The 26,680-nt window shown below is 29.1% G+C and overlaps 1 protein-coding gene across 1 annotated transcript in view; it reads left to right on the top strand.

Annotated features, from left to right (window-relative positions):
- The window catches only part of LOC142319034 (secernin-2), a 46,053-nt gene extending 39,798 nt beyond the window's left edge, over nucleotides 1-6,255 (top strand). The window contains exon 9 of the mRNA XM_075355862.1: nucleotides 1,080-6,255. Within this exon, the coding sequence (XP_075211977.1) occupies nucleotides 1,080-1,094 (15 nt within the window). The 3' untranslated portion in view covers nucleotides 1,095-6,255. The remainder of the gene's footprint in view (nucleotides 1-1,079) is intronic.
- The last annotated feature ends 20,425 nt before the right edge of the window (nucleotides 6,256-26,680 follow it).

The raw sequence follows: 26,680 nt of genomic DNA, 5'->3' as shown, positions 1-26,680 counted from the left end.
AGTTAATAAAAATTATATCCACTAAAAATATAACTATACACATTTTGAACATAATTAACTGAATTATGATTAGGAAAATAGTCGTATTAGTTTTGCTCAGTTAGTAACATTTGTTTCAGTTTCCTTATTTTCTTCCAGATATGCATTTAAAATTTACCTGAAGATTGAACTCTGTTTTGAAGACTTTTTATTGTTATTAGCAAAAATTAGATGCTTTGAAGAGTTTCAAACTGTTGATTTTAACAGAATTTATTAAAAGTTGCATTTATTCTGATATTATTTTTAAACCTTTAAATTTGTATTATAATAATTAAATATTAATTTTTAATCTTTTATGTTATGAAGAGTAATTAATTATTAATAAAACAAGTTCACTCTTATTTGAATGAAAGAACAAGAGCCAGTACTTATTTATTTTTTTACTATTTGTATTTTAATTTTTTAGCATTTTCAAGTGTAAAATTATGAAATACAGAGTGTTCCATAAGTTTCCATACACAGAATACATAAAAGTAAATAACAGTAATAAATATATAAAAATAGTTTTCATAGAAAAACGTTTTTCTTTCTTATATATGGAAACTTACGGGACACTTTCTCATTTTAAATCTGTTAAATTTAAGAAGAACCCCGATTTAAATTGTGTTTGCTTTATAATTTATTTGCTTCATTGGTATTAGTTAATGTTTTACTTTAATGGAAATTATATTTCTATGTTTCAAATATTGTCACTTTTTATTCTAGTTAATGAAGCTTTATAATTATTTTAATCTTGTAGCTATAAATACTGGTAGCTTTATTAGTTGTAACTTTTACTTGTACATTTTTTTTACAGTAGATTTATTGGTTCTTAACTGTGAGCATATATTGTACATAGGTTTTATTTCACCTTAAGTGGCTGTATTTGTTGAAATTAAGGTTGTGATTAAAATTTTGATGACTAAAAAATAGCTTTATTAAAAAAAAAAAAGAAAAAATAGTTAATTTGTAATCTGCAGAATTATCGCTCAAAAAATAGTCAGCTACAATGTCAAACCAACAAAATTTTTTATTTAATTTTTTCTTTTTTTGTTGAACAGCAAATTGTAAGGTGAAAAGAAAATCGCACGTGATGTACCAATCTGTTCCATCTCACAAGTATTTTAAAGCTGTTTTTTCTTCAAAAAATCTAAGATACATCTTACTTATTATTTATTTTTTGTACCTTGTAGGTGTATTTCAGGTTGACTATTTACAAAAAATAACTAGAAATGTGTCATGTTATGTATGATGTTTTTTTTTTCTTCGACATCGGTTATAAATACAAGAGGAAAACATAATTAAATTTTGTAATTGGATATAAGTACTTTCAATTAAAATCCAAAGATTAAATAAGTTTGTTCTTATAAGTTATTTTATTTCATGTAAAGAAAATAAATAGCCAAAAGTTAATTTGACTGAACTTCTTACTTATTAGTATTAATATTTAAAATTGTTTAGTCTGAGAATGTTATACAGTCCGCTACAGTAATTGTACTTTTTGTTGAACGTGTTCTTAAGTAATCACAGTTTGCTACTGTGCATTTAGTTCTGTGGGTAATATGAATGTTCCCATTTGCTACTCCCACAATTCTACAGTCCCATTTACTTCTTGTTTCTTTAATTTTTGAGGGGTGTAATTAAAAAAAAGTTGGTAATTCAGATTATATATCAATATTTTTATAGAATCTGTAAAAGCCTAGTGCCTTTTTGTAAACAGATTTATTCATGGAATTTGAAATTCAGAATAACAAATCAGTTAAACCAAAAAGAATAAAAATCCGAGTTACACTTCATATTTATGACTCAAAATGGTAATTTAAATTATTTACTGAATGATTTTTATAGACTAATTACAAAACTTTTTTATAACGGAAGAGATAAATAAACTGTACTTAAGTTAAAATAGTGATTATTTAGTTAAAAAGAAAAAATCATTGAAAAAGGTTACATTTTCTCATAAAAATGGCATTTTAAAAATTTTGAAAAATTAAATCTGTAACTAAACTATAATATTATGGCATAACTGTGGCAGATTTAAATATCTTAAGTATTTAGAATATCTAGGTATTTAGAATAATTTATAGACATCTTATAAAAAAAGAAGATATTATTAGATACTTTTAATGTATGCCGATCGTGGTGCTATCTTGATGCATTATATATTAAGCATACACATTACAAATTTTACAAAGCATAGACTTAATGGGAAGAAATATATTTTAACAAACGTTCTCAGTAATACAAACTTTTGGAGGATTGGAAAAATGTCATCACTAAACAGTTTATTTTTACTATGAGGAAATATTGTAAAAATAATGTTTGTATATAAATATGTTAAAATATACTTATTATTGTAAACACATGTTTATTATTTTTTAATTCGTTTAAATGTAAATTATTCATCATTATAGACTTCATTACATCTTAAAATAATTCAGATTTTTTATTTAGAATAAGAGATTGAAATTCTGATGTAGTTTGTGATAAAAGTCTATTATTTAGGTATGTCTTTAATTCTTTAAAATAATCGACAACTGCTGAGAAAGAATTAAACTTACTTAAAATATCAGGTCGTAAAATTTTATTTGTTGTACAGTTTGACAAATTTTTTAATCCATTTTTGAAAACTTTCCTTTCGTAAGGGATCTTCATGCATCTCCAATTAATTTCAGGTGAATTATAATTATGTATTTGTATTTTATAACATGATACAGCTGAGTTTTACCATTTTTGCCATCAACACCTCCTCTCCCTGGATTACCATTAGAACCATAATTATTCTCAGTATGTATGTTAGAAGGTTCACCTAATTCAGTGATTAAAATTTTACCTGGGTTTCCCCCGATTCCACCAGATCCTCCATTGCCACTGTTACCACCTACCACCTTTACTAAGCAAATCTAAATCTAAATACAATCTAAATTTTTTATTCAAAATTGCAACCATTTATATCCTTTTACATACTGTTTGCCATTTCAAAATAGCAACTGATTAAATCAAAAATTTATATAAAGATATAAGGACAGATGAGTGTTGTATTCTTATATATTTTCAATTATTTGATTAAAGTACTTTTATGTTTTATTTTACAAATATTGAGTGATTGAACGTTTAAAGGCTTAATACTATTAGAATTGTTTTAAAGTGAGTTCTCATTTTGGAGAAAAAAATAGAGAGTTAGAAGACATTCTTAGTTTAACATTTCTATTTATAATTAATTAATCTGTATGAAATCATCAGATTACATACAGAATAATCTGAAGAGCACATACAATTCTTAGTGGATTATGCAGAAATTTGGCACTTACTACTGGATAATGTGCTGGTTGTTTTTTGTTTCTATTTAGTTGTTAAATTTTATATGAAGTTTTATATTTTTTTGTATTTATACATACTTTCATTGTGATGGCTGGCTTTGGTGTGATATGTTTTAAGTATGTGTTCACTTCAAATAATCTGTAGTGTTTAAGATTTATTTCACTGCCATATTTTGAAATTATTTTATTAGCATAATTTATTGGCTATGAAATGTATACATTTTTCATGTTTATTAAATTTAAAGGTAATATTACTTATTATATATTTTCTTTACTCTAAAAAACTAGTACCCATAATTTTTTTTTTTACTTCCTTGCCCACTTGATTGATAAAAATATTTTAAAAATGATATCATACGTAAATCTACATACTGCTTGTAAAAATATGTACTGTTAGTAGATGCTACTGTTCTAGGATTAAATTTACTTAAAAATATTTATTATTTATTGGGATTTTAAACACACACACAATATTGTTAATATAACAGAAAAAGTTAAAACTGCCAAATTAACCTTAAGAGTGAAATTATATTTTGAATTTGTCATAATGATTTGTTTGATGTGAGGTTTGTCCAGAAAATAACGTAGGTTTCACTATCACAAATTAGTAGAGGTAGTGGCGCCATCCGCTGCGCTACTTGAAGGACTGTTACAGACCTTGTTGATTTTTTTTTACATATGTTTAAAATGTGGGTCCCTAAGAAAATCCTGCCAGTTGTGAAGTGAGATCAGTTATTTGATATCTTTTGGCAAAAAACTACAAACCCATTGAGATTTACCAGGAACTATGTCATGTTTCTTGGAAAAATATATTGAATGAAGGGGTAGTCATGTATCATGCTTGAAAATGGCCGTTCAAATTGCTATAATGAAAAATGATACGGCTAGCCTACTGTTCTGTCTGACAAGCCAATAGCGAACGTTCATGAAAAGATTTGCACTATTCGGCACTTAACTGTTACAGAGCTTTCACTTCAGTTTCTAAAAATTTCATTTAATCTTTTGCATGAAGTTGTGATGAAACATCCGGTTACCATAAGTGGGTGCTTGCTGGGTTCCAAAATTTGTTTCAAAGCAACGCAAATTGCAGCATATGGCATTCGCTCTGACTTTTCTATGATCCTGTGTACAGCACAGATCTGGCACTGAACGATTATCATTTCCTCACATGAAAAACTTTTAGGCAAATAAATAGTTTGATGATAACAAGACGTGCCAGGAAGGCGCCAACTAGCTGAAAAACCAGGCAGCAGAAGTTTTTGATGAAGGAATAAAAAATTTCATCTACAGAAATGAATAGTGTTTCAATTTATCTGGTGACTACATAGAAAAGTAGTGAAGGATACATTCTAAAATTGTATGTAATAAATCTTTTTCCTACAGCTGTTCTTTTTATCCCAAAATATAAGTTACTTTCTGGACAGCCCTCGCAAATCAACACTTCTTGAGATAATCAAAATTTTACATTATTATATGGATAACTTATAATTCAAAATATAGATAACTTATTAAGAAAGCAGAATCAGTTATAAAATTTGAATCTTTATACTCATTTTTTCAGAATTCCTTGTTCTTAAATAAATAAATAGATATTAATAATGTTATGCAGCATTTTTTAACTCTTAATTCAGGTAATTGATGTTTTAATAAGTGTGATTTTTAATCGGCTGTAATTGTATTTTAAATAAAGCAATAACAATTTTAAATAAGTAGAATTTTTTTTATTAAGAATAGAATTAATTTTTTAAATATTTATATTTAAACTTTTTAAAAATGCAATTTATTAATTTTAATTAGTGCTGGTTGTTTAAATACAACATTTTTGTTAAAAAAAAAATTAATTAATTTTAAAAAAATTAATTAATTTTATCGTAGTCTATAGCCTTTTTTTTTTACAAATTTCTGTAACATCTTGCTCATGTTCTTTAGTGGCAGTAGAAATCATTCTTATTGATCCATATTCCACCTTTATTCACTTTAATAGAATGTAATTCCTTTGTTTAGTTGTTGGTTTATGATCCTTTTTTTAATTGACTGAAACAACTATATTGTTTATGATGTAGTATCTGAAAACACTTAATACAATGCATCTCAATAGTCGACCTTACACAAAACTACTGGAGTACTGAAAAGCCAGACTTTAATGTTGTCAAAGAATTTTGACAAAGATTGACTATTCACAATATATTTCTGCAATCCCAAGGTTCTCTTAATTTCTTTATAACTTATTTTTAAAATATCAGAAAAGAGTTTATTGCAAATAAATTGTATTTTTCTTCATTTTTAATTTTCTTCTGTAAGTAGGACAGTAGTATTTCTTTACATTCCAGGCCTTATTGATCTCATGAAAATTTTAATACAATTTTAGAAATTGCCTCTTAAAGACTGTCATCTGCATCAAGGTATACTTTTTATTCTTTTGCCCGTGATCAATAACAATCCTCTACTTTTGATTTTCAAGAAGAAGTGAGTGTCATAGCTAGACTGGTCTCTGTGATTTAATGATAATGCTGGAGGTGTCCATCTCTGGGGTATAAAAATAAATGGAAAGGTTGAATGCATGTTATAGGGCAAGTTTCAATTTAGCAGGGTTGGTATAATAGTATAGTAGTAAGCTATACTGTAGAGATTGCAATGTACTATTATGTAGACATATTTACAAAGTACTTCTTAAAAAATTATAAATTTTTCATCTGTTTTATTTATATTATATTAAGGATTTAGAAATAAGAAATTAAGATAATTTTTTTCCGTAGATTAGATAATATAAAGACATATTTTAAATTAAAAACTTACATTTAAAATATCTGATTTACATTCATTTAAAAAAAAAGTAAAATGCTTAAATACTGTTTGTTTATTTTAGTACACATTTTCTAAATTAAAAAAAAAAATTATTACTCTGCTTATTTTTTTTTTTAATGACAATATATGTGCACAGTTACATTATGAACAATATGTATACAATAATATATTTATAATTAATATTAATATATATATATATATATATATTCATAGTATATTTTACTGTTTTTTTTTTTAATATGGATTACATAAGTTTTTTAGCATATATGTTATATGGTTTGGTACATTATTTATATATATATATATATTTTTTTTTTTTTTATCAATGGTTTTGGTAAATTGTTATATATACATTTTGCCTAGCTTGGGAGCCTGTGATAATAAAAAATTTTGTGACTGAGCTTACTGCTCATTATTTATTATTATATATATATATGTGTCATTAAAGCTTATGGTAAAATAATATATATATATATACATGTATTACATAGTCATTTATAAAAATATATACATTTATTGGTATATAAGTATTGTTTTATTTTTTCTATAAAAAAAAGATTTTTTTTGATTTTATGAAGCTCTGGTTAGTTGAGTTTTCTTTGAAAAATTTACCGTGACATGCAGGAACAAATCATTAGTTATAATTTTATTTTTTCTGTTGTTATGAATATTGAATCTGATAAGTGTTTATTAACAACCAATATGGATGAAAGATATTAGAATATCTTTGCTATTGATGTTCCCATAATAAAAAGAGATCAGTAGTGTATTCCAGCTATAATGTACAGTTATAACATTCTCTTGGATATAATGCAAATTTAGGTATGTCATCACACTTTCAAGTCAATGCTTTATTGTCTATTAGATTATATAACTTTAGTTTTTTTATTAGTACTTTTTAAGCTGCACACTGCAAGTTTATGTGTAAGAAAGACATCAAGGTGATAAATTATTGCATTGAGTGCTAATGACTCGTTAATGCATCATACTGAACTCCGCCAAGGGACTGATGTATTAGTCTCTTACAATGATGTGTCAGATATTTATGATATTTTATATTGCTGTTATTCAAGCTCAGGCAGCTGGCTTGAGTTAGTTTATGTTGTGCCATCGCTCAGAAAGGTCGTTTCAATGCTTTTGTTCATTTTGCTACAAATGTTTCATTTTGTTCTCACAGTTCCTGTATTTTTTAAAAATTATTTAAAATTTCTTTTAAATAAGCTTGTTTCTTTTATATAAAAATATTATTATACAGATATAAACTATTGATCAGATGATGGCCTAAAAAAATAATTACCATGTAAAAAGTATTCTGAATATGGTATAGACAGAAGACAAGTCTAATATTAATAATCTGTTTTTTTTTTTTTTCATTTTGCATAATTTATTATTTTCTTAATGAAAATTTTGCTACAAACAAACAAAAAAAAAACTACTACATAAATTACGATATGATACAGAATTAAACTGTGATATAGGTAGTTAACTATGACGGTTTATGTGTTAACGAGTCATAAAGTTTCTTAAGTACATAATGGCCAGGCTTACCAAATGTATTGAATTTTCCTGTACCATGCTGAATGATTTAATATAATAAGCTATTTACACAAAGATTGTTCAAATGGCAAATAATCACTGCAATTACCAAATTTACAAGTAACTTGCAATTTAATTTGCTAAGAAGTTTTTTAATCTAGTAAAGTGATTGTCGTTTAATACCATAAAAGCAAACATTGTTTTACATTATATAATTTTATGTAGTAGATTGTGAAGCGATTGTATAGTATTTTATACCCAAGCTTGCTGTTGTTATATCTATTTTTATACATGGTACATTTAAATCCTAGTTCATTTGTTTAAAAATAAATATTGAGAATTCAAACTAGATAAATATTAAAAGTTTTGATCGCCTGAAATAATTTCTAACACAACCCATTTGTTAATGGTATTATAATTTTAATTTAAAGATTACTTTATTACTAAACATATGCACTTTTAATGTATCAATTAATACATAAAAATATCAATGAGATATACTGAGTTAATTTATTTTCATTTATCATGTTGTAATATTAAATAAGACTTAAAATAGTACAACTTATTACAGGAGTAATTAATTTTTTTTAAATAGTTTTGTTTTATTAAAGTATATTGCAAACCAGTCTGGTTGTGAAAAAAATATTGCAAAACACATGGCTGTTTACTTCTAAAAATCTCATTCTTTGTACAAACTTTCTTATCTTACCTTTCAGCACCACAGGAATGTTTTTTACGATTTTCATATAATTTATTACATTGACACTTTTTTTTTTCAGAAAGTAGTGGGTCTTAAAAAATTATCTTTTTCATGACATATAATACACATAATTAGTTTTTTATTGTTTAAAAAAATTCCAATGCAATAGGCAAATTTTTGTCGGCAGTACTTTTATTTGAAAATTTGTTTCTTTAATATTTCTAGATGATTGTTAAAGTAATCTATTTAGAACATTTTTAATTTTAATTTTTTTTTAGGAAATTATATGAAACGCACAATTTTGTAATATATTTATAGTTGTAAAATAATTTTAAAATATTACAAAACGAATTTGGTTGCAACTTTATTTAGTATTATTTTCTACACTAAAACATAACCTTTATCACCACTGTTAAATTATGTTTCATTTTTTCTGCAGTAACAATAGTGTAAAAAAAGGCATTTATAGAGTTGGAATCATTTTCAAGAGGGAACAATATCATATGCAGTTTATTTCCCACCACAGCATTTAACCTGGAGTGGCATTTCTTAGAGTAAATTTTCAAATATTTAATCGGTCGATGTACTTGGCTTTGTGTTTTTCACTTAAATTTTCAGGATTGTACACTTGTAAAAATTACTAGATGGGTAAAAGAATTCTATTTTTTCTCTGAAGAACCTATAAAAATATTGTGATAACATTTTTTTAATGTATTTTCATTAACTTATGATGGCACTGTTTTCTTTTTTTATTTGTGTTGTAACAAAGTTATAAGAGTAAAAATTTATTTAGACGTAACATTCACTTATAAACTTAGGCTGGTGGATGATGCAAATAATTTTTGAAACAGAATTATGTGAATCAAAGGATATTATCACAATCTAGTTGTGTGTTTATCATATGGCAAATACTCATAAATGTGTATAACAGTGGTTATAGTAGTTAGTAAAGTATTAGTTTGTAAAGCAAATTGCATTACATTTTTATTTTTATGGTTGAATTGCTGGAATGTAATTTTTATGCATTATTACTTTTAATTTATTAAACTAATGTACTTTATGAGAACTTTTTTCAATTACAGAATATATCTGTTAAATTGTAATTTACATGGTATGCCCTTTTAATTTCATAGATTAACTGAAAGATTATTTTACCTCTACCAGTCCATCATATCTATTATACTTTCACACACCTGTCCAGTAAAACTTACTTGATTGATGGCCTTGTTTAATTAATTATACTGCCACAAACTTGTGTAAAGCATCTTACCCTGTGCGATCCATAATAGAATATGATTTGAAACAAATAAAATGTATAAGTATTTAAAATACAATGCATGGAAATACAATAATTTACATGAGTTCATAGTGAAAAGATATTTCAGATTTGCAGTTTAGGACAGTTAAAAAGTCTCAAAAGTAATATACACCTCAAATTAATCAGTGATCTTTAATTAGAGAAAAACAATTAATCCTGCAACACTAATCATTTGTAAATTTGACAACACCAGATGTAAATGTTGCTTATTTCTGTTAATTAGCATTTTTGTTGTTAAAGAATGCTTTGCTAATTTCAGTATCTGATTAGTTATCATGCCTTAAGTTGTATTTGAACGTATTTTCTCTATAGTCATCTGGCTGATGAGTGTTCAGTGTGTATGTTAGTGCTTTTTTTACACATAGATCTGTTTGTCAATAATTTTTGTGTTAGTTTTAATGGTTAGTGTGTTATAATACTGTAATTTATTTTTTTTTAGTATTTTTAAACTATGTTATTAATAATACTAAGATTCCAGTGTAATTCAAAAAAAATATAAATTAGTTGCAGAATTCTGGTCAATGAACTGGACTTAAAAAGAAATTGTTGTTGTCTTCTTATGTGATTTGAAGGATGAGAATTAGTGAAATAGAAGAAGATAATGTACAAATGAAGAAAATACAGACAAATCTGATCAGGATCCTGACTGTTGAAGAGGTGGATGAAGAAAACTATGATAAGAAAAAACCTTGAAAAAAGTCACAATTTTTTAATAAAATTTAACACTAGATTTACTTATCAAAAGCTATTCATTACTACTAGGTCTACTACCTCTTTTCTTTCATCAACCGTATGATGCAAATTATGATGTTAATGATTGAAGACATGCTTGCTGTAATTGATCCAAACATTATTGGATTAAAAAAGAAGTCTTCATGTTAAAATTGGACATTTGTTGTCAGACCTAAAAGAAAGATTATTTATACAATAAAATAAAATATAATTTTATTGTGATGTGTTTTATAAAATACATCACATGTTAACAGTTCAGTGTACTATGATACTAGTAGAATGTCTTCAGTCATTTATCAATAAAAATGTTGTTGTAATTGTTCTTTATATAATTTAAAATTAACTATTTTACATAATGATTATATAAAACAAAACAAACCAGTTTTTAATGTTGATAGAAACGAGTTGTTTGAATTAATCAGTCTCTCATATAATTGGCAGTTTTAAAAATTTTTTAAAAGTTAAATACTCCATCATTCAATAAATATGGGATAATTTCATAATTGTATGAATGAGTATAAATCAGGTTTATTTACTGCAGTGAGCGAGCAGCTTTTAGCTTTTAATGTGTATTCATAAGGCCCATCACAATAGAGTGTAATATAAATTATATTGCTTAGTGATGTCAGCATAAAACCTTACACTATCAGAAGTAATTGAAGAATACACAACATTAATTGAAGAATACGCAACACTAATTGAAGAATAATCAAACAAGGGATTTTGTCACTTCCAAATACTGGTTTCTTTCAAACATAAATCAAAGTTATACTTTTACTGTCTACAATACATGCAAATGAATGAGGAAGTGAAAAAAATAACAGGCAGTTGACACATACTGAAACTAAGGAAGCCACAAGATCAACTATGCATTAATTATAGTAAACAGAATGACGAATGACTAATTTATGTTTTATGAAGTGATGAACTTCACTTTTTTAAACTCATATACAACTTTTATAATTTACTGCCCGAATAAGTTTCATAAAAAGTAAATGGCTACAAAAAAGAAATTTATTTTTTTATTAAGAATTAACAGCTGCTCATATGAAAACAATACTTTAATTATACAAACATTATGGCATTTCATTCTTGAAAATCTTAGTACTTCCTTCATCAGGGATGCGGATGTTTCATTTTATGTACTCATGTAGAAAACAGAAGACAACATACTCTTACAAAACAGTAAGACAGATTACTCCACTAAATGTAAGAGCAGTTTGTAACATATATAGAATTATTAATTATGCAAATATTTTTATAAAATAATAGTTTATTTTATTTAATGTGATGCAGTTTATTTTGAATGTTTTGTATTTAAAAAAGAAACTTTCTTTGTTCTGCAAATACTAACTAGAATTTTTAATTTCTAACTTACAAATAAGTAAAAAAAATTAATTTTTGTTTTCATATAGGCTGTAGAATATAAATATTTTTATATACATTTACGTAGCAGACAAACAGATCATTGTAAAATAAATGTTAATTAGTCAAATTTATGAATGTTTAGTACTTATATTCTTCTACTTAGTACAGTTACAGTATCTGGCTGTGAAATATGGACTTAAAAGAAAGATAAGGGATAAGTAGCATTTCCTAGTCTTTTCTTTTTTTTACTCCTGAAGTAAGTAAATTATAACATTTTTAATATTGATAGCACATAACTATTTTTATTTCTTCATAAATTTTATTTTTGTATACACTTTTTTTTTATAAATAAATGTATATTTGTAAATTACATATCAATGTATAAATTAATCATTAGAATCCTAAAGCTAATATATTACAACCACAACATGGATCCATTTGACAAAAATTGTATGAAGCTCAAATCTTTTAATTTAGTGGTTTGTTTTTAAGTGTTTTAATCTTCTCCACTGAACATTTATTTATTTGTTTTCTACAACCAGTTTTGCAGCTACACCAGATCTGGGTGTGTGTATGTGTGTATGCATAGATAAATGCAATTACCACTACCGACTTTTTTTTTTTTTTTATGTCGGAAGTGTAATTCCTCAACCAAACACCACCCAGTAGCTCGTACATACTGGTTGTGTGGGGTTTTCCGCCTATTGCAGTGGGACCCACTAAAAACTACTCCCTCACACAACATGATGCTGGAATTGCTGCCGATGGTATAACCTCAGCACTACGCACATCACAGGCACACCTCATACTCATACAAATATTTACACCTCTCATTCACACTCAATTTACAAAAATATATATATACACATAACTCCTGACAGTGATGCTGACCCCAGACGGCAAGGCCATGTCCCCCAGGTGCCATCGATGACAACAATGCAAGGGCATCCTCGCCTTCCACCCCCGAGAGCTTTCCCCCCCCCCCATCAACTGCCCTCAACCAACATCTTTCACTGTCCTCCACATGTTCTTCTTCAACTAATTTTTGCTGAAGTACTCCTTGGAACCATTGAACACACATGTTCCAGCCCTCACCGGAAGATAGCATCAACTGTATGACAGCCTCCGGTGAGGCCAAATCTTCCTGAGATTTCTTCTCCAGCCACGTAGGACAATCAAAAAATATATGCCTTTCGGAATCCATTGCACTGTAGTATTGGCAGCTATTTGTCTGTCGTCTTCCAATTTTACAGAGGTAGACCCCAAATGACCCATGACCCGTCAGCCACTGAGCCATCCAGAAGTCCACCTTCCCGTTTGTTCTGGTAACCCATGCTGTAACATCAGGTATCAATATATATTTCCAGCTGCCCTCTTTTGCTCTATGCCACCTCTCTTGCCACTCCATAAGCATTTGTGTCCTCGCCTCTTCCCTTCCTCTTGTTGACCTGACCACAAGGTCCAACAGCGGCAATCCTGCCACCACCAGTCAAGGGAGACTGTTCTGTACAGTTGTGCCACCCTTAACGCCAACTTCCTGTACGCCCTATTTAACCTCTTGAGTGTTTCTTCAGATTTTAAAAGCCTCCACCACCCATACTGGCACTGCATATAACATAGCGGACACCACTGTCAACTATCAATCGACGCCTGGAGGTTCTGGGGCCCCCCCCGACATTGACCATAAGCCTAACCAGCACCGAAGACATCTGCTCTGTCTTCATTACCACTTGCTGCACATGGTAGGCATATCTTCGAAACTTATGGACCATACCCTGAGGTACTTAGCTACATCCCTTGGAGTAATCTCCACACCATTCACTCCAACTGAGAACTGGGGCAAGCCCTGCCATCACTATAATTTTGGTCTTATTAACTGCCAGCTGCAGATCTTGTTCCTAGAGTCAGATCTTGATTTGCTCAACTGTCTTCGTAGCTGTTGTCACCATGATGCTCAACTCCTTTGCCGCTGCCACCACCATGGCCAAATCATCGGCAAATCGTTGGTAGGCCACCAGCTCCACTTTAAGTGGTCACTTCTTCTGAAGGAGGTTGTCATACACTACATTCCACAGTAGGGGACCAGAACAGACCCTTGTAGCACCCCACACTGCATGAGTACAACGACCTCCTTCCCTTTTTAAGACATTACTCTAAGCTCTCTACAACTCAGGTACTGCTGTATCATCCTAAGCAGATATAATACAATTCCTCTTCCTTCCAACAGTCACAGTATAGACTCCCTTCTCACTGTGTTAAATGAATTGGCTACGTCTAGTAGAACAACCAGGGGAATCCTAACATTTCTTGACCCCCTGGCCTCCCTCTCAGCAACATCCATCACTCTGTACTGTGTCAAGCCATACTGCCTGTTTGATAGTCTGCCAGTCCTCTGCGACTCCTGAAGCCTTCTCGCCAGTATAATCTCAAACAGCTTGTCCAGGCTGTTGAGAAGGCAAACTGGTCTGTAATCTGGTGAGCCATTTTCTCCTCCACCTCTTTTAGGCAGGAGGACCACCCTTGCACCAGAAATGTAAAAGTCTAGAACAGAATTAGGTCGACCACTCCTGAGATGTGTGTTTAATTGAAACCCAACCACCAAACAACACCAGTATTCACAGTCTGGCATTCAGATCCATATAAAAAGCAACTGCCTTTACAAGGACTCAAACCTTAGAACTCTTGACTTTGAAAATCTGCTGATTTTGCATTGACGAATTTAACAATCAGACTAACCAGGCAGGTTTTATTTGTTGTTATCAATTATAAAATATGTTATAATGATACAGCATTTTCATTTCCTTTTAATGTCGATTATCTTTCACTGAATTTCAGTTTTATTGATTATTTATTTTTTTAACAATCTAATACAGTTTTATTATTATTTGTGTATAAAAATATACTGTCATTATAACTTTTTTTTTTTTTTAATTTATTGTTATAATTACTAAATAAAAATTGTTCATTCATCTTTCTTATAAGGTTAATTTTCTAATTAGATGCTGTAAACCGTAACGAATTTTGTAAATAAATACATGATTTATGAGGAAGATTATGTAAAAAAATGTAAATTATTGTTACTTTAAAGTAGAAAACACTAGATTGTGTTTCTTTTTCAATAAAAAAGTTATTTTTAGCCGATTATAATATTTTGAGAGTTAGATATTTTTGTATTATAAATAACTAAAATCTCCGTTGTGATACTTTATAAACAAGATAGCTTTTTTATTCATTAATTCTTGAAAGTGACAAAGAATCACAAATATTTCAGTGCAGAATCCACCTCATCGTTACCCTAGTTTTAATTTAAACAGTATTTATTGTCTGTTTTGTATAGAGTTCCCCAGTTCAGCCAACTTAATTACTTTTTCTATTGTTAAGCTATTTCTTATTTTTGGTAGTTATAATATTGTCCTTTAAAGTTGCCAAAATTGGTTTTAAAACACATATTTCTAGTCAAATTATATTTATTTATTAATACAGCTTACTTTCTTTTGTGATTTTGTGTTAATTTTTTTTTTTTTACCCTCTGGGTTGGTCTGTTGGTAAAATTATCATTACAAATTTGCTATTTAACAGCTGATTTTAAAAACGTGAAAGTTCTGAGATTCAAATCCTCTCTTTTTCCTGTTTAGCCTCCGGTAACTACCGTTTAGATAATACTTCAGAGGATGAATGAGGATGATATGTATGAGTGTAAATGAAGTGTAGTCTTGTACATACTCAGTTCGACTATTCCTGAGATGTGTGGTTAATTGAAACCCAACCACCAAAGAACACCGGTATCCACGATCTAGTATTCAAATCCGTGTAAAAATAATTGGCTTTACTAGGACTTGAAGAGATTCAAATCCTAATAAAAAGTAAGTTACTTTTATACAGATTTGAATACTAGACAGTGGATACCAGTGTACTTTGGTGATTGAGGTTCAGTTAACCACATACCTCAGGAATTGTCACCCTGAGTCTGTACAAGACTCAGTTATATGTCACACATTTCCTCATTTCATTGGGCATAGGTTGCTTGTTCCCTAGATGAACAAATTGAAATATGTACATTAGGAATAGGAAAAAATTAAATTTGGTGCTAAACACCAACAATCACTTTTACATTACGTATAATTAATGTTTTTTTGGAAAAAAGTTTATAAGTGCATGATATGAAAACAGCTGTAAAATGGTGTATTTATTCTATTTAATATTTATTTTCACACTATTTTATTAACTTAAAGTTGGCAAAAATATCTTTTTAAACTTATAAGAAATCAAAAGTTCTTTTAGAACTTTTTGGCAATAATTAAAATTATAGTAATAATTGTAGTTGCAATAATATTAATAAGCATAGTAAATATTTTGTAGTTCATAAAAAATTGGATATCATTTTATTTTCTAATTTTAATTTTGTACAGTAGAACAGCTAAAAATAGTTTTTTAAAAATCCCCAAAGAAACGTTTAAACTTTATTAACAGTACAGGCATCTCTTGTAGGAACAGTTAATTGGATTATAGTAGTTGCCTTGGTCCAGCACTACTCTCGTGTATGGTATAGTTCTGGTCGGGGACTATAATTGAAAATTTGAAACCTTATATACGATTCTTTCATTTTTTAATGCTGCTGCTTAGCTTCCTCAATAAAATATTTGTGTAATATTAGCATATCTAACTTTTGATATTAAAATCAGGGATTACATTGCACAATATCCATTATAAGTCATTCACAAGTAAATTACAACAAAAATGTTGTATCATAATGTGTATATAAAAAAAAACAAGTCATTTTTAGTTTTGGTTATAATTTGTTAATGCTTTCTATGTGTATATATTAAAAAAAAAAAATAAGGTTTTTGTAAAAAATGATTTTTTCAAATAACTTCTATAATTTATACATAGACCAAATCTATATAAAAAAAATTAAATGAATGGAGATTTTTTAAAATTTGAATTATACTGTAAATTATTAGGTCGTTGGATAATTACCTTAAACTATATATATAGGTTACAAAAATAAGTATAAGTCAACTAAATAAAAAATACTTTACAATGTTTATTTTTATAAGATTACATTTGAAAAAAATAGAAAATAATAACCCTTACCTAGATCGAAACTCTGCTATTTGACCAGTTAAGAAGATAATGGATATTAAATTGGCTTATTTTAATAAAGCTTTATTGATTTTTTTTTCTTGTAAATACTTTGTTTAAATTAACAGAAATTTGTTAATAAAATGTTCATGATTTAGAAACTTACTATACATTCATTAGCAAATTATTCTATATAATGGTTTCAGTTTCCATATTATATCATTTATCAAAATATTTTTACTATTAATTTGTCATATTTATTCAATTTAAAAAAATTACTTTAAAAAAATAATATTGTATGAATTTTTATTGTAGTTTTTTTTTTTACCATAATTCTAAGATTTATGTGACTGATTGACTTTTATTATAATATGTTTTATTGTTCTACAAAATGTATTTAAAAGATTATAAATTGTTCCTAATTTACATCACAATTGTACTAAATGAAGCAAATTTCATTTTGTGATAAAAAACCAAAGATTTTTCTGATAGAGCTCATAATTTGTAAAATTATAAAAATATTTTTTATGTAGTTAATAATAATTTTGTTATATCTAATTTCATGGAAAAATCTGAATAAAAATTTATTTTCTATTAAAATATTTAGAAAAATAATAATCAGTAATATAATATAGTCACTTATCGTACTATTCAGTATACTAAGCAAAATGTAAAATTCTATTACTCTTTGCTAATTATAGATTATTTAAACCAAAGTTCATACAGCTTTTATGTGTCTGCTTTATGGACCAAATAAAACATTACTTATTAAAACTCTTAATTGTTCTTTTTTGTACCTTTTTTTTCATTTGAAGTAGATATTCTCTTAATTTTCTCTTTACGCTCTTCTCCATTAACCAAGTTTTAATATTTCGTTAGTGTGGTTGGTAACAAAAACTATTGGGTGTATATGATATGTTACATTTTATAATGAATTAATAAATATTCAAGTTCATTTTGGTTTATAATTTTACATTATACAGATTATTACATACCAATTTATAGACTCATTGGTTTTTTTTTAAGAGACAGGGATATTTATATTTTTAATTATTTTCTTCAATGGACAGCATAACAAAATACACTATTGTGCATTAACAACAGTGCTACTAGCTGTAGATTAGAAAAGTCCTTTAAAATAATTAATTTTAAAATTATTTTTATGTTTTGTGTTGTATTTTTCGACTATATTAGAAATGTATTCCAAGTCTTGACTGAAATTTGATTTAAATCCATCTTGGAACTTTGCATGTCAAGAAAAGGTTTTATCATCAGGTGTAACTATTATTATACTAATGTGTAGTATCATAGTTTTGTGATGATATGCTTAAAACCTATGACAACAGCTTTTGGACAATAAAATTTTAGACTTTTTATGGTTGATTGTAGACCGCTGGTCAAATGTTTGTATAATTTCCATTTTTTTTCATGTTTTAAATGTAAATGCAAGTGAAGGTATGCAAACTGTTAAACTTAAATGCTCATTAACTAACTGCTCTTTTGAAATCTTGGATTTTACTGTTTGTGAGTAATGTTTGTGAAAATAAGACTCATATTGATTCTTTTTAAATATTGGCCTTTTTTTGCTTAAACTTCATCATTTTTGATGAGATCATTTAGGAGAAAGTCCATTGCATTTTTGTAAAATTACAAGACAAAACCTAATTCTTTATAACTTTACAGCTTTGTATTTCTATAGAAAATTTCCTGAATATCATGCTAAGAAAAAAACTATGAACAGCTGTAAATTCTTCATGCCTTTCTACATAACTTCTGCATCCTTTATATTTCATTTCTAATCAATATACTCTAAATGTTGTGTTCCCTTGCCTCTCCTTTGAAGTAATAATGGAAAGACATTCACCTTTTCAATGGAATAGTGGAAGACACTTAATAAGAAAAAAGGAAATAAAGCAAACATAATAAAACTTTACTTTTTGAATACTAACATTACTCTTGGTCTTTACCAGAGTTATGCCTTCCTCTTTAAAAGATGCAACTTCATTTTTTCTGTTGAAAATCAGCCGAAGTTAAAACTTAAGGCTTAAGTGATTTATTTAGTAAGTTTTGTTATGACTTCATACACAAGACAGCAGTTGGATACATTTTGAAATCAATTTGCTATCTTGTGCTGTTGTCTACCAGTCATTTTATGATTAAAACAAAAACTTTAGATCTACTTCACAAATTATTTTATAATTATTCTATTATTCCATATTTGTGATTTTCAGGACAGATTATTATCTAATAATACCCCCCAAAAAAACCCTGTTAAGCTTATTAAGTTTAATGACTGGTAATTTCTTAAAAAAGAAAGTTTTGGACAGATTCATATCTATTTTAATTACTTTGCTAAAATCAAAATAAAATTCTTAAGAGTTGTTCACCACAAGTACATTTGCATTTAAAACATTCTTTCAATCTTCTTACATTTCTTGTTTTAAGATAATAAAATTTGAATGTACAAAGAACACTATTCAAAATATTTCTTGAACACAAAAGCAAGGGAGGCTCTAGAATCAGATAAAACTAACTGTACATCAGTTGTGAGCCTGGTTTGCCGGAAGTGGAATTTTTTGTGAATTACTGCCAAAGACACTACTGGTTTGTGCTAAAGTTTCATGAAATGAGTTAACTTCTAAAACAGTTCAAAACTTTCTTCTTAAATCCATTCTGGATAGTGTAAAGAATAGTAAACATAATTTTTAATTATCACCTATGATCATGTAAAGTTCACTTTTTGTGTTCTTTCAATCAACTAAGATCGACCAGAGAAACCCAATCCACATGGGCTGCTAATTCTTACATATAATATTTCTTTCTAAAAGTATTAAATAATCTATTAAATGGCTTAAAGGTCTGAAATTTAGTGAAGGGAAAATCCTGTTGTTCATCTTTCCATATGTAATAATTGTACATATTAAATATTGCTACAAACAGCTAATGAATGAAGGGACTAAATTACTACTGGTATAAATTCTTTCCATTATAGGTCCTAATCCTCCTCAGAGGGCGGATGAACTGTGGTAAACTGCTCCCAAAAGGGAGGAACCTGGAAAGCAACAGGAAGTCAACAGAATTAGAATACAGATGGCAACAGTAGACCACTATACTAAAGATTCTATTGATAATTCCTTGCATTATGCTATGAGCTGGCTTCTGTTAAATGTTCCCGAGTTAAAATAGCTTCTCATTCAGATTTCCAGAAGAAGCAACAAAAGAAGTAAGAGAATAGATTACTACAGGAACTGTAGAGAATTGGCAAGACTTTATAACATAAAGTTGGTGAATTTCAAGAGGAAAATAAAAATATAATTTTATTTAACTTCACTTTCCTCTTGAGATTCTCCAATATATCCAACTGATATATTAGGATTGGATGAAATCAAGGGTGAAAATGAAAGAGTGATGTATCATAAATTAAACAATGAGTTAAGGAGGGAAACACAAAAAGCTAGGGAAAGGTGGTTGAAGGAAGAATGCAATGATATTGAGGATCTAAAAAAGAAAAGGCAGTAAGTTATGATGTACAGGAAAGTGAATGTACGTAGAATAAAAAAAAAAAGGAAATGATAAAATCAGAGAAATTGTGGATAAGGATGGTAAAATGCTATATGGAGAAGGATGAAAAGACTACATAGATAACCTACATTTGACAAGAGAGAAACCTGAGGAACTAATCATAGAAATGAATGGAGCTGAAGAGGATAAAGGATCATCGATATTAAAATGTGAAGTACAGAAAGAAATTAAAGAAATAAATATAAAAAATTGACTGGAGTAGAACTTTACTTGGAATTTATTTCTAAGGAGTGGAAGAATTAATTAAACTGTGTAATAGTGTGTGAAAATGGCCTGAATTCCTTGTGAAAACGGTAGTGGTACCAATTCCAATGAAAATTAGTACCAGAAAATGTATTGACTACAGAACAGTAAGTTTAATAGCCCATGCCACTAAAATATTGTTGAGAGTCCTAAACCAGAAGTTTATAAGAATAGTGGAAGAGAATGTAGGAGAGGAACAGTTTGGTTTCAGGAAAAGGAACCATTGGACTATTAAGGATAGTAGGAGATTTTTTAGAGAGGAAGAGGAATGAATCTGTATTTCTCAGATTTTGAGAAGGCAAAAAATAGAGTTAAATGGAAGAAAATGAAGGAGCTTCTTAAAGTGAGAAAACTAGAATGGAAAGACATAAGATTAATTAAAAAATTGTACATGAGATTAACAACTGCAATGAAAGTATAAATATGAGTAATTGGGTGGGTGTAGGTTGAGTGTTAAATAAAGATGTTGCCTCTTATAGACACTGTTTAACAATTACTTTGGAGATGTAAGAAGAAGGAGGTTCACATAGGAGGACGAAAAATAAAGATAAATAAGGTTTGATAATAAAGAGGTTATTCTAGCTGATGGCACATATGCTGTGAAGATTGTTAACAGCCCTGGAGGAAGAAATTAAAGAGAATGGAATAAAAATAAATACAGGAAAAGCTAAAGTAATGAAAGTTAACAGCAAAAAGGATTTAATAGTAAGTATAAATGAAGAAAGAATAGAAAAAGTAAAACGATTTCAGATATTTGGGGATTACGGTGACAGAAGCCTGGAAGAGCGCAATGAAAATAAAAGGAAGGACAGAGATGGCAAAAGAAGCCTTCAATAAAAAGAGGAAATTACTGTAAAGTATAATTCTGGGCTTAGAGTTAAGAAAAAGGTTAACCAAGTGCTATGTATGAAAGAGAATCATGGATGAAGAAGGAAAGGAACTGAATTGAAGCTTTTGAGATGTCGGTATGGAGAAAGGTGGGTGGATAAAGTGAGGAATAAAGAAATAATGAACAGTATTAAAGAAGAAAGCACTTATCCGGGAAGTACACAAAAGAAAAGAAAACCAGTTGGAACATGTGGTTAGAGGAAATGGAATCTTGTCAACTGCATTGGAAAGGTCAGTAGAAGGGAAAAGGAAGAAGGCAGATGATAGATGAGGTAATGTTAGGAAATTGTAATAGTCGAAGGAGAAGGCTTGGGGCAGAAATGTATGGAGACATTGGTAGTGTAAGGGATCTGGCGCCATGCAGAACACCAAATCATAATAAACTATTAAACAGTTCAATTTCCTTTTTTTTTCCATAGCAGTGGCTTTAAAAAATGTTTGTTTAAAAGGAACAGTACTGAGTAGGTGTGTATGCCTTATAAACAAAGTAGGATAGGTTTTAAATTTGTATTTATTAGCGTATGGCACCAAGACAAAACACAAATTACAGTCAAAAATTAATAACAAACATCTAAAAAATTAATATAAGCTACTGATTCTGGAGTTGCCATCAAGAAATCTTCAGGAGTCCCTTCATAAGATGTCCTAGGACAAACTTCTGTGATGTGTTTAACAGTTTGATTTTCACCACACTCGCAAAGGAGTGTCGGTGTTTTACCCCATTTACACAGGAAATAGGCGCACTTACCTTGCTGAGTTTGTATTCTGTTTAACATTGACCATGCCTTACGTGCCAAGTCGAAACCCGGTGGCTTTTGAGTAATACATTGAATTTGGTTATTCTGCTTTGTGGTCCAATCTTGATGCCAGGCATCAGTCAGGTTGAATTCTTCCTCTGTGGCAGCAACTGCTGCTTTGATAGATGACTTTGTATATTGAAGGCGACCATGATTGGCATCCTCAATGTCCTCATGTATTGGTAGGTTTTGATTGTCCATAATCTTGTTCTCTCTTATAAGAGTGTTCATACAGCGTTCCAAATTTGTATTAATAAATTCAGAATGCCCATTAATTATGTTATTACTCTCTTCTATATGTAGCCTGCATTATTTAATTTTACTTCAAAGCAAACACTTGTACATTCAACAATTCCAGCTTCTGTCCTCACAAAAGAGAATATGTCATATCATGGTGGCAACAGTTTTTCAATTTACTAATAACACCTCTCGTGGCTATCCAAATAAACTCATATTTTTACTTCTTGCTGTTTATTTTTAAGATGAGTTTTCAACTAACAGATGTCGGTTGTTTACTCAATTTTTTTTTAAAGGTAAAAATGATATTGTCTTATGGTAATTTTAAATCACTAATGTGAATTCTTATATATCACTCATAACTTGCTTGCTTCATTTATGACTATACATACTTGTCTAGATTATTCATTTTACCAGAAGATTTTTCTTCAGTGTATAGATTTAGATTCATGTACATACTTCCTAACCAGTGAATCCAATTTGTCTTGCTAATAACACAGTTCTTGCAGTTAGGCTTCTTCTTTATTACACTAAAATGTAAATTCTATTATAAAATTATATTATTATACATTCCTATTTTTGTAGATACTGAAACAAGTCTTGAGTCTGACAGAGTTTTTTTTATTAGTTTCTAGTTTTTTTTTCATATATCTGTTGAACACTTAACTTTTGTTATTTTTTGCTTACTAGAAACTAATGAACTAGAATAGCGGTTTCATTATTATTATTCTTACTTCTTATCATTCTTGTGTTGGATTTATTTTTGAAAAAGCCAAGGATTTTAAGACTGTTGTGTCAGAAAAATTTATACTACTTACTTAAAATGAGATATAATTATTATTTGTTATTGCTTTTGTTTTATTTGCAGTAATAATATTAAAATTTTTAATGTTATCTTTCAGCAATTTTTACATAAGGTTTATTATTACTGCCTACCACATCATCAAAACAAACAATCGAACATAGTTAAACAATAATTGTAAACAAATGTAGTATCAATTATTAATTATAAACAAATATTAGTTCTTAGTTCAATTAAAGTATTTAAATACTAAAAGATATTTTTTATTAGTCAGGCGATTGGTATTATATTTTTCATATCTTTTCATTCTGTGATAATCTTTAATTTATAATGTTTCACAACTTCAATTATATTTTTATATATTCCAATATTTGCGTTCCTTTGTAGTTTTTATCTTTTATTCATCACTCATATTACTAAACTAACTTAATCTCAGTGTTTTAATAGATGGCCCATTAATCTTGTTTGTCTTTTAACACGATTCTGTTATAAATTTCCCCTTTCCTATTTGTCTTTAAAAACTCTTCATTCTAAATTAGCCTAATTTTCAACTTTAATTTTAACCAGCCTAATTTTCAACTTTGCCTATAACATAACACTCCAGTATTTATGTTATTCTCCGTTCCCTTTCTTTCCTATTGTTCATATTTTGCTACCATTAATTTGTTTTATTTTAACCTTATTCATTAATTTTCAACTGAACTTTCTCTTCTAGTAACTTCTAGGCTTATACCTATGATATGTTCAGATTTTTACTTGACACCATTTTCTTTTACCCTATATCTATTACATTTCTTTATCGTCATTGTTTTTTCTAATTTCTTATACGTCAATATATACTTCAATGTTTCTAAAATATGGTCACAATTAATATTTTATTCCTGGATATGTTTTGTGGTTCATAACACAGGTTCAGAATCTCTTCTTAACCATTATAAAATCCATCTTACATTTTCCTGAATTTTCTATTCTTACCCATATGTATCATCTTTTATGATTTTTAAAAAAGTATTTCCAGTCATTTGATTACACTGAGTGCAAAATTTTAAATGATTAGATTCTCTTTCATTTCTTTCAACTAATCCATATTTTCCATTTACCCTTGCTTACCCTTCTTGATCTACTCTTCCCTGTCATTCTAGTCTATTAATATCAAATTGTCTTTTCCTTTTACACATTTGAATAAATCATTCACTTTTTCATATATCTTTTCTATCTTGTTATCTTTTACTGTAAAGGGCTGCAATGTAAATCTGAACCAATTAAGAAATGGACTTTGAATCTGTCCTGACTAAAATAATTCATTCATTGTGTTGCTTCTAATTTCATTCTCCTTTTGTTTTATGCTCTTATTACTATTATTATTACTACTACTCTTCTATTTGCATTTTTTTTTTATATTGATTGAATTATCCTAACTTCCTGTTAAAAAAATCTTGTCTTTCCATTTAACCTCACCAATTCTTAATTATCTAGCTTCAACCCACCCATACTATGTTTTAAAGTACCTAGCCTATCACTTTTGTTTACATGTAAAATAGCATCCACCCTCTGACTCAAAATAATGTATGAATCTTATATTTTCTGATAGCCTTCACTTGAGTAGTTCCTGTCCAAAAGAGCTATGACTGGAAGATTATTTTACCTCTAGAATATTTTAGTAAAGCAGAATCAATCAAATTGATTCAATAAAACAGAAAAGGAATGAAGAAAAATATTTCCTCAGAACACACAGCTGTAGTTTTCCCCTTATTCAATTACCTTTACAAGCCGTTGTAGTTTTACTCCTTATTCAAACACTGAAGTAGGTAAGCTTTAATGTTGCTGTTCTGGCCGTATTAACTATCAATTATTTGGTGTCATAACAACTAATAAAAGGTAGCTGCACTCTTTTTAGGGATCATTTTTTTTTGTTGCTTTTTTTTCATTTTTTTATGCTATGTATTAAGGTAGATACTTTACAACTATCTGCTCTTCAAAAGCATGCAAGTTTCTGCATTAGGAGTATACTGGCTTATTTACAAGCACTGATACATGCTAGGTATGGTATATCCTTATTGTCATAGTGTCATTTTTTTATTGTAAAGGGTCTGGCAACAAGGTATGGAGGTTTTGAAAGGCTATCATGTGCACTGCAGTGGACCAAATATGAACTAGAATGGTTGAATGTATTTGTTGCCAGATGCCATTACAATAACAGGGGAACTTTGGTCTGTAGCGCATTGTGTGTTTGTTTACAATGCCTTTATTGAAACGGGTCTTTCTGTGTTGCTCACACAATGACGATTTCGAAACCATTTTAATTTTGGTCATCATAGTCATGTTCCAAAACAAGATACGTTATAAAGTAGGTGAATAATTTTCAAATGACGGGATCTGTGAGACCAGGGACTGCACAAGGAGGTAATCAGACTGTTCAGACCCCAAAAAACATTGAAAGGATGCGACAAGCTGTGGAAGCTAGCCCTTGTTCAGAGATGCGTTGCTCTCAGGATGTCTGGTCAGATGGAGAATCTTACACTTGGACAATTCCAAATCCATTCCTATAAGACAATAGTTGTTCAGGAACTGCAGCAAAACGACTTCATCAAATGACATAGGTTTGCAGAAACGATGTTGGAATTGCCGACAGAAAACATCGTTTTGATCATGAGTAACGAGCCCACTTCCATTTATCGGGCATGGTAAACAAGCATAATTTCCAGTACTGGGCACCCGAAAACCTGCATCAAAAACCTCTGCACTGCCATAAATTAACTGTTTGTTGTGGCTTATCTCGAATCTGCATTATTGGGTCTTATTATTTTGTGAAAACGGACGAACATTGTCTGTTAACACAGATCGCTGCTACCTTGCCATGTTGCGTGATTATTTCCTGCCAGAATTAAGAAGACGACTCATTAACCTCGACAGAGTGTGGTTTCAGCAGGATGGGGCCACATGCCATAAATCAAGAGCAACTATGGCGTTTTTGAGGCAGCATTTACCTGAATTCTTAATTTCATTGCCTGGGGATGTCGAGTGGCCTCCTCTGTCACCTTGTAACTATTTTTTATGGGGCTACACAAAAGCTCAAGTTTACGTATGCAAACTAAATACTCTTGAAGTCCTTTCCAATATTATAATGTGAGAAATTCAAAGGGTTTCACGTGCTATGCTTGCAAGGAGTATGGACAATTTCACCAGTCATGTACAAGAACGACTTGACAAAAATGGAAGCCACGTAACTGATGTGATTTTTCGCAGCTGAGT

This window comes from Lycorma delicatula, chromosome 2 (genome assembly GCF_047948215.1).
Source record: "Lycorma delicatula isolate Av1 chromosome 2, ASM4794821v1, whole genome shotgun sequence".
In the NCBI taxonomy this organism is placed as follows: Eukaryota; Metazoa; Arthropoda; class Insecta; order Hemiptera; family Fulgoridae; genus Lycorma; species Lycorma delicatula.
The sequence above is the reverse complement of the archived record's forward strand: the minus strand, read 5'-3'. Positions and strand labels throughout refer to the sequence as shown.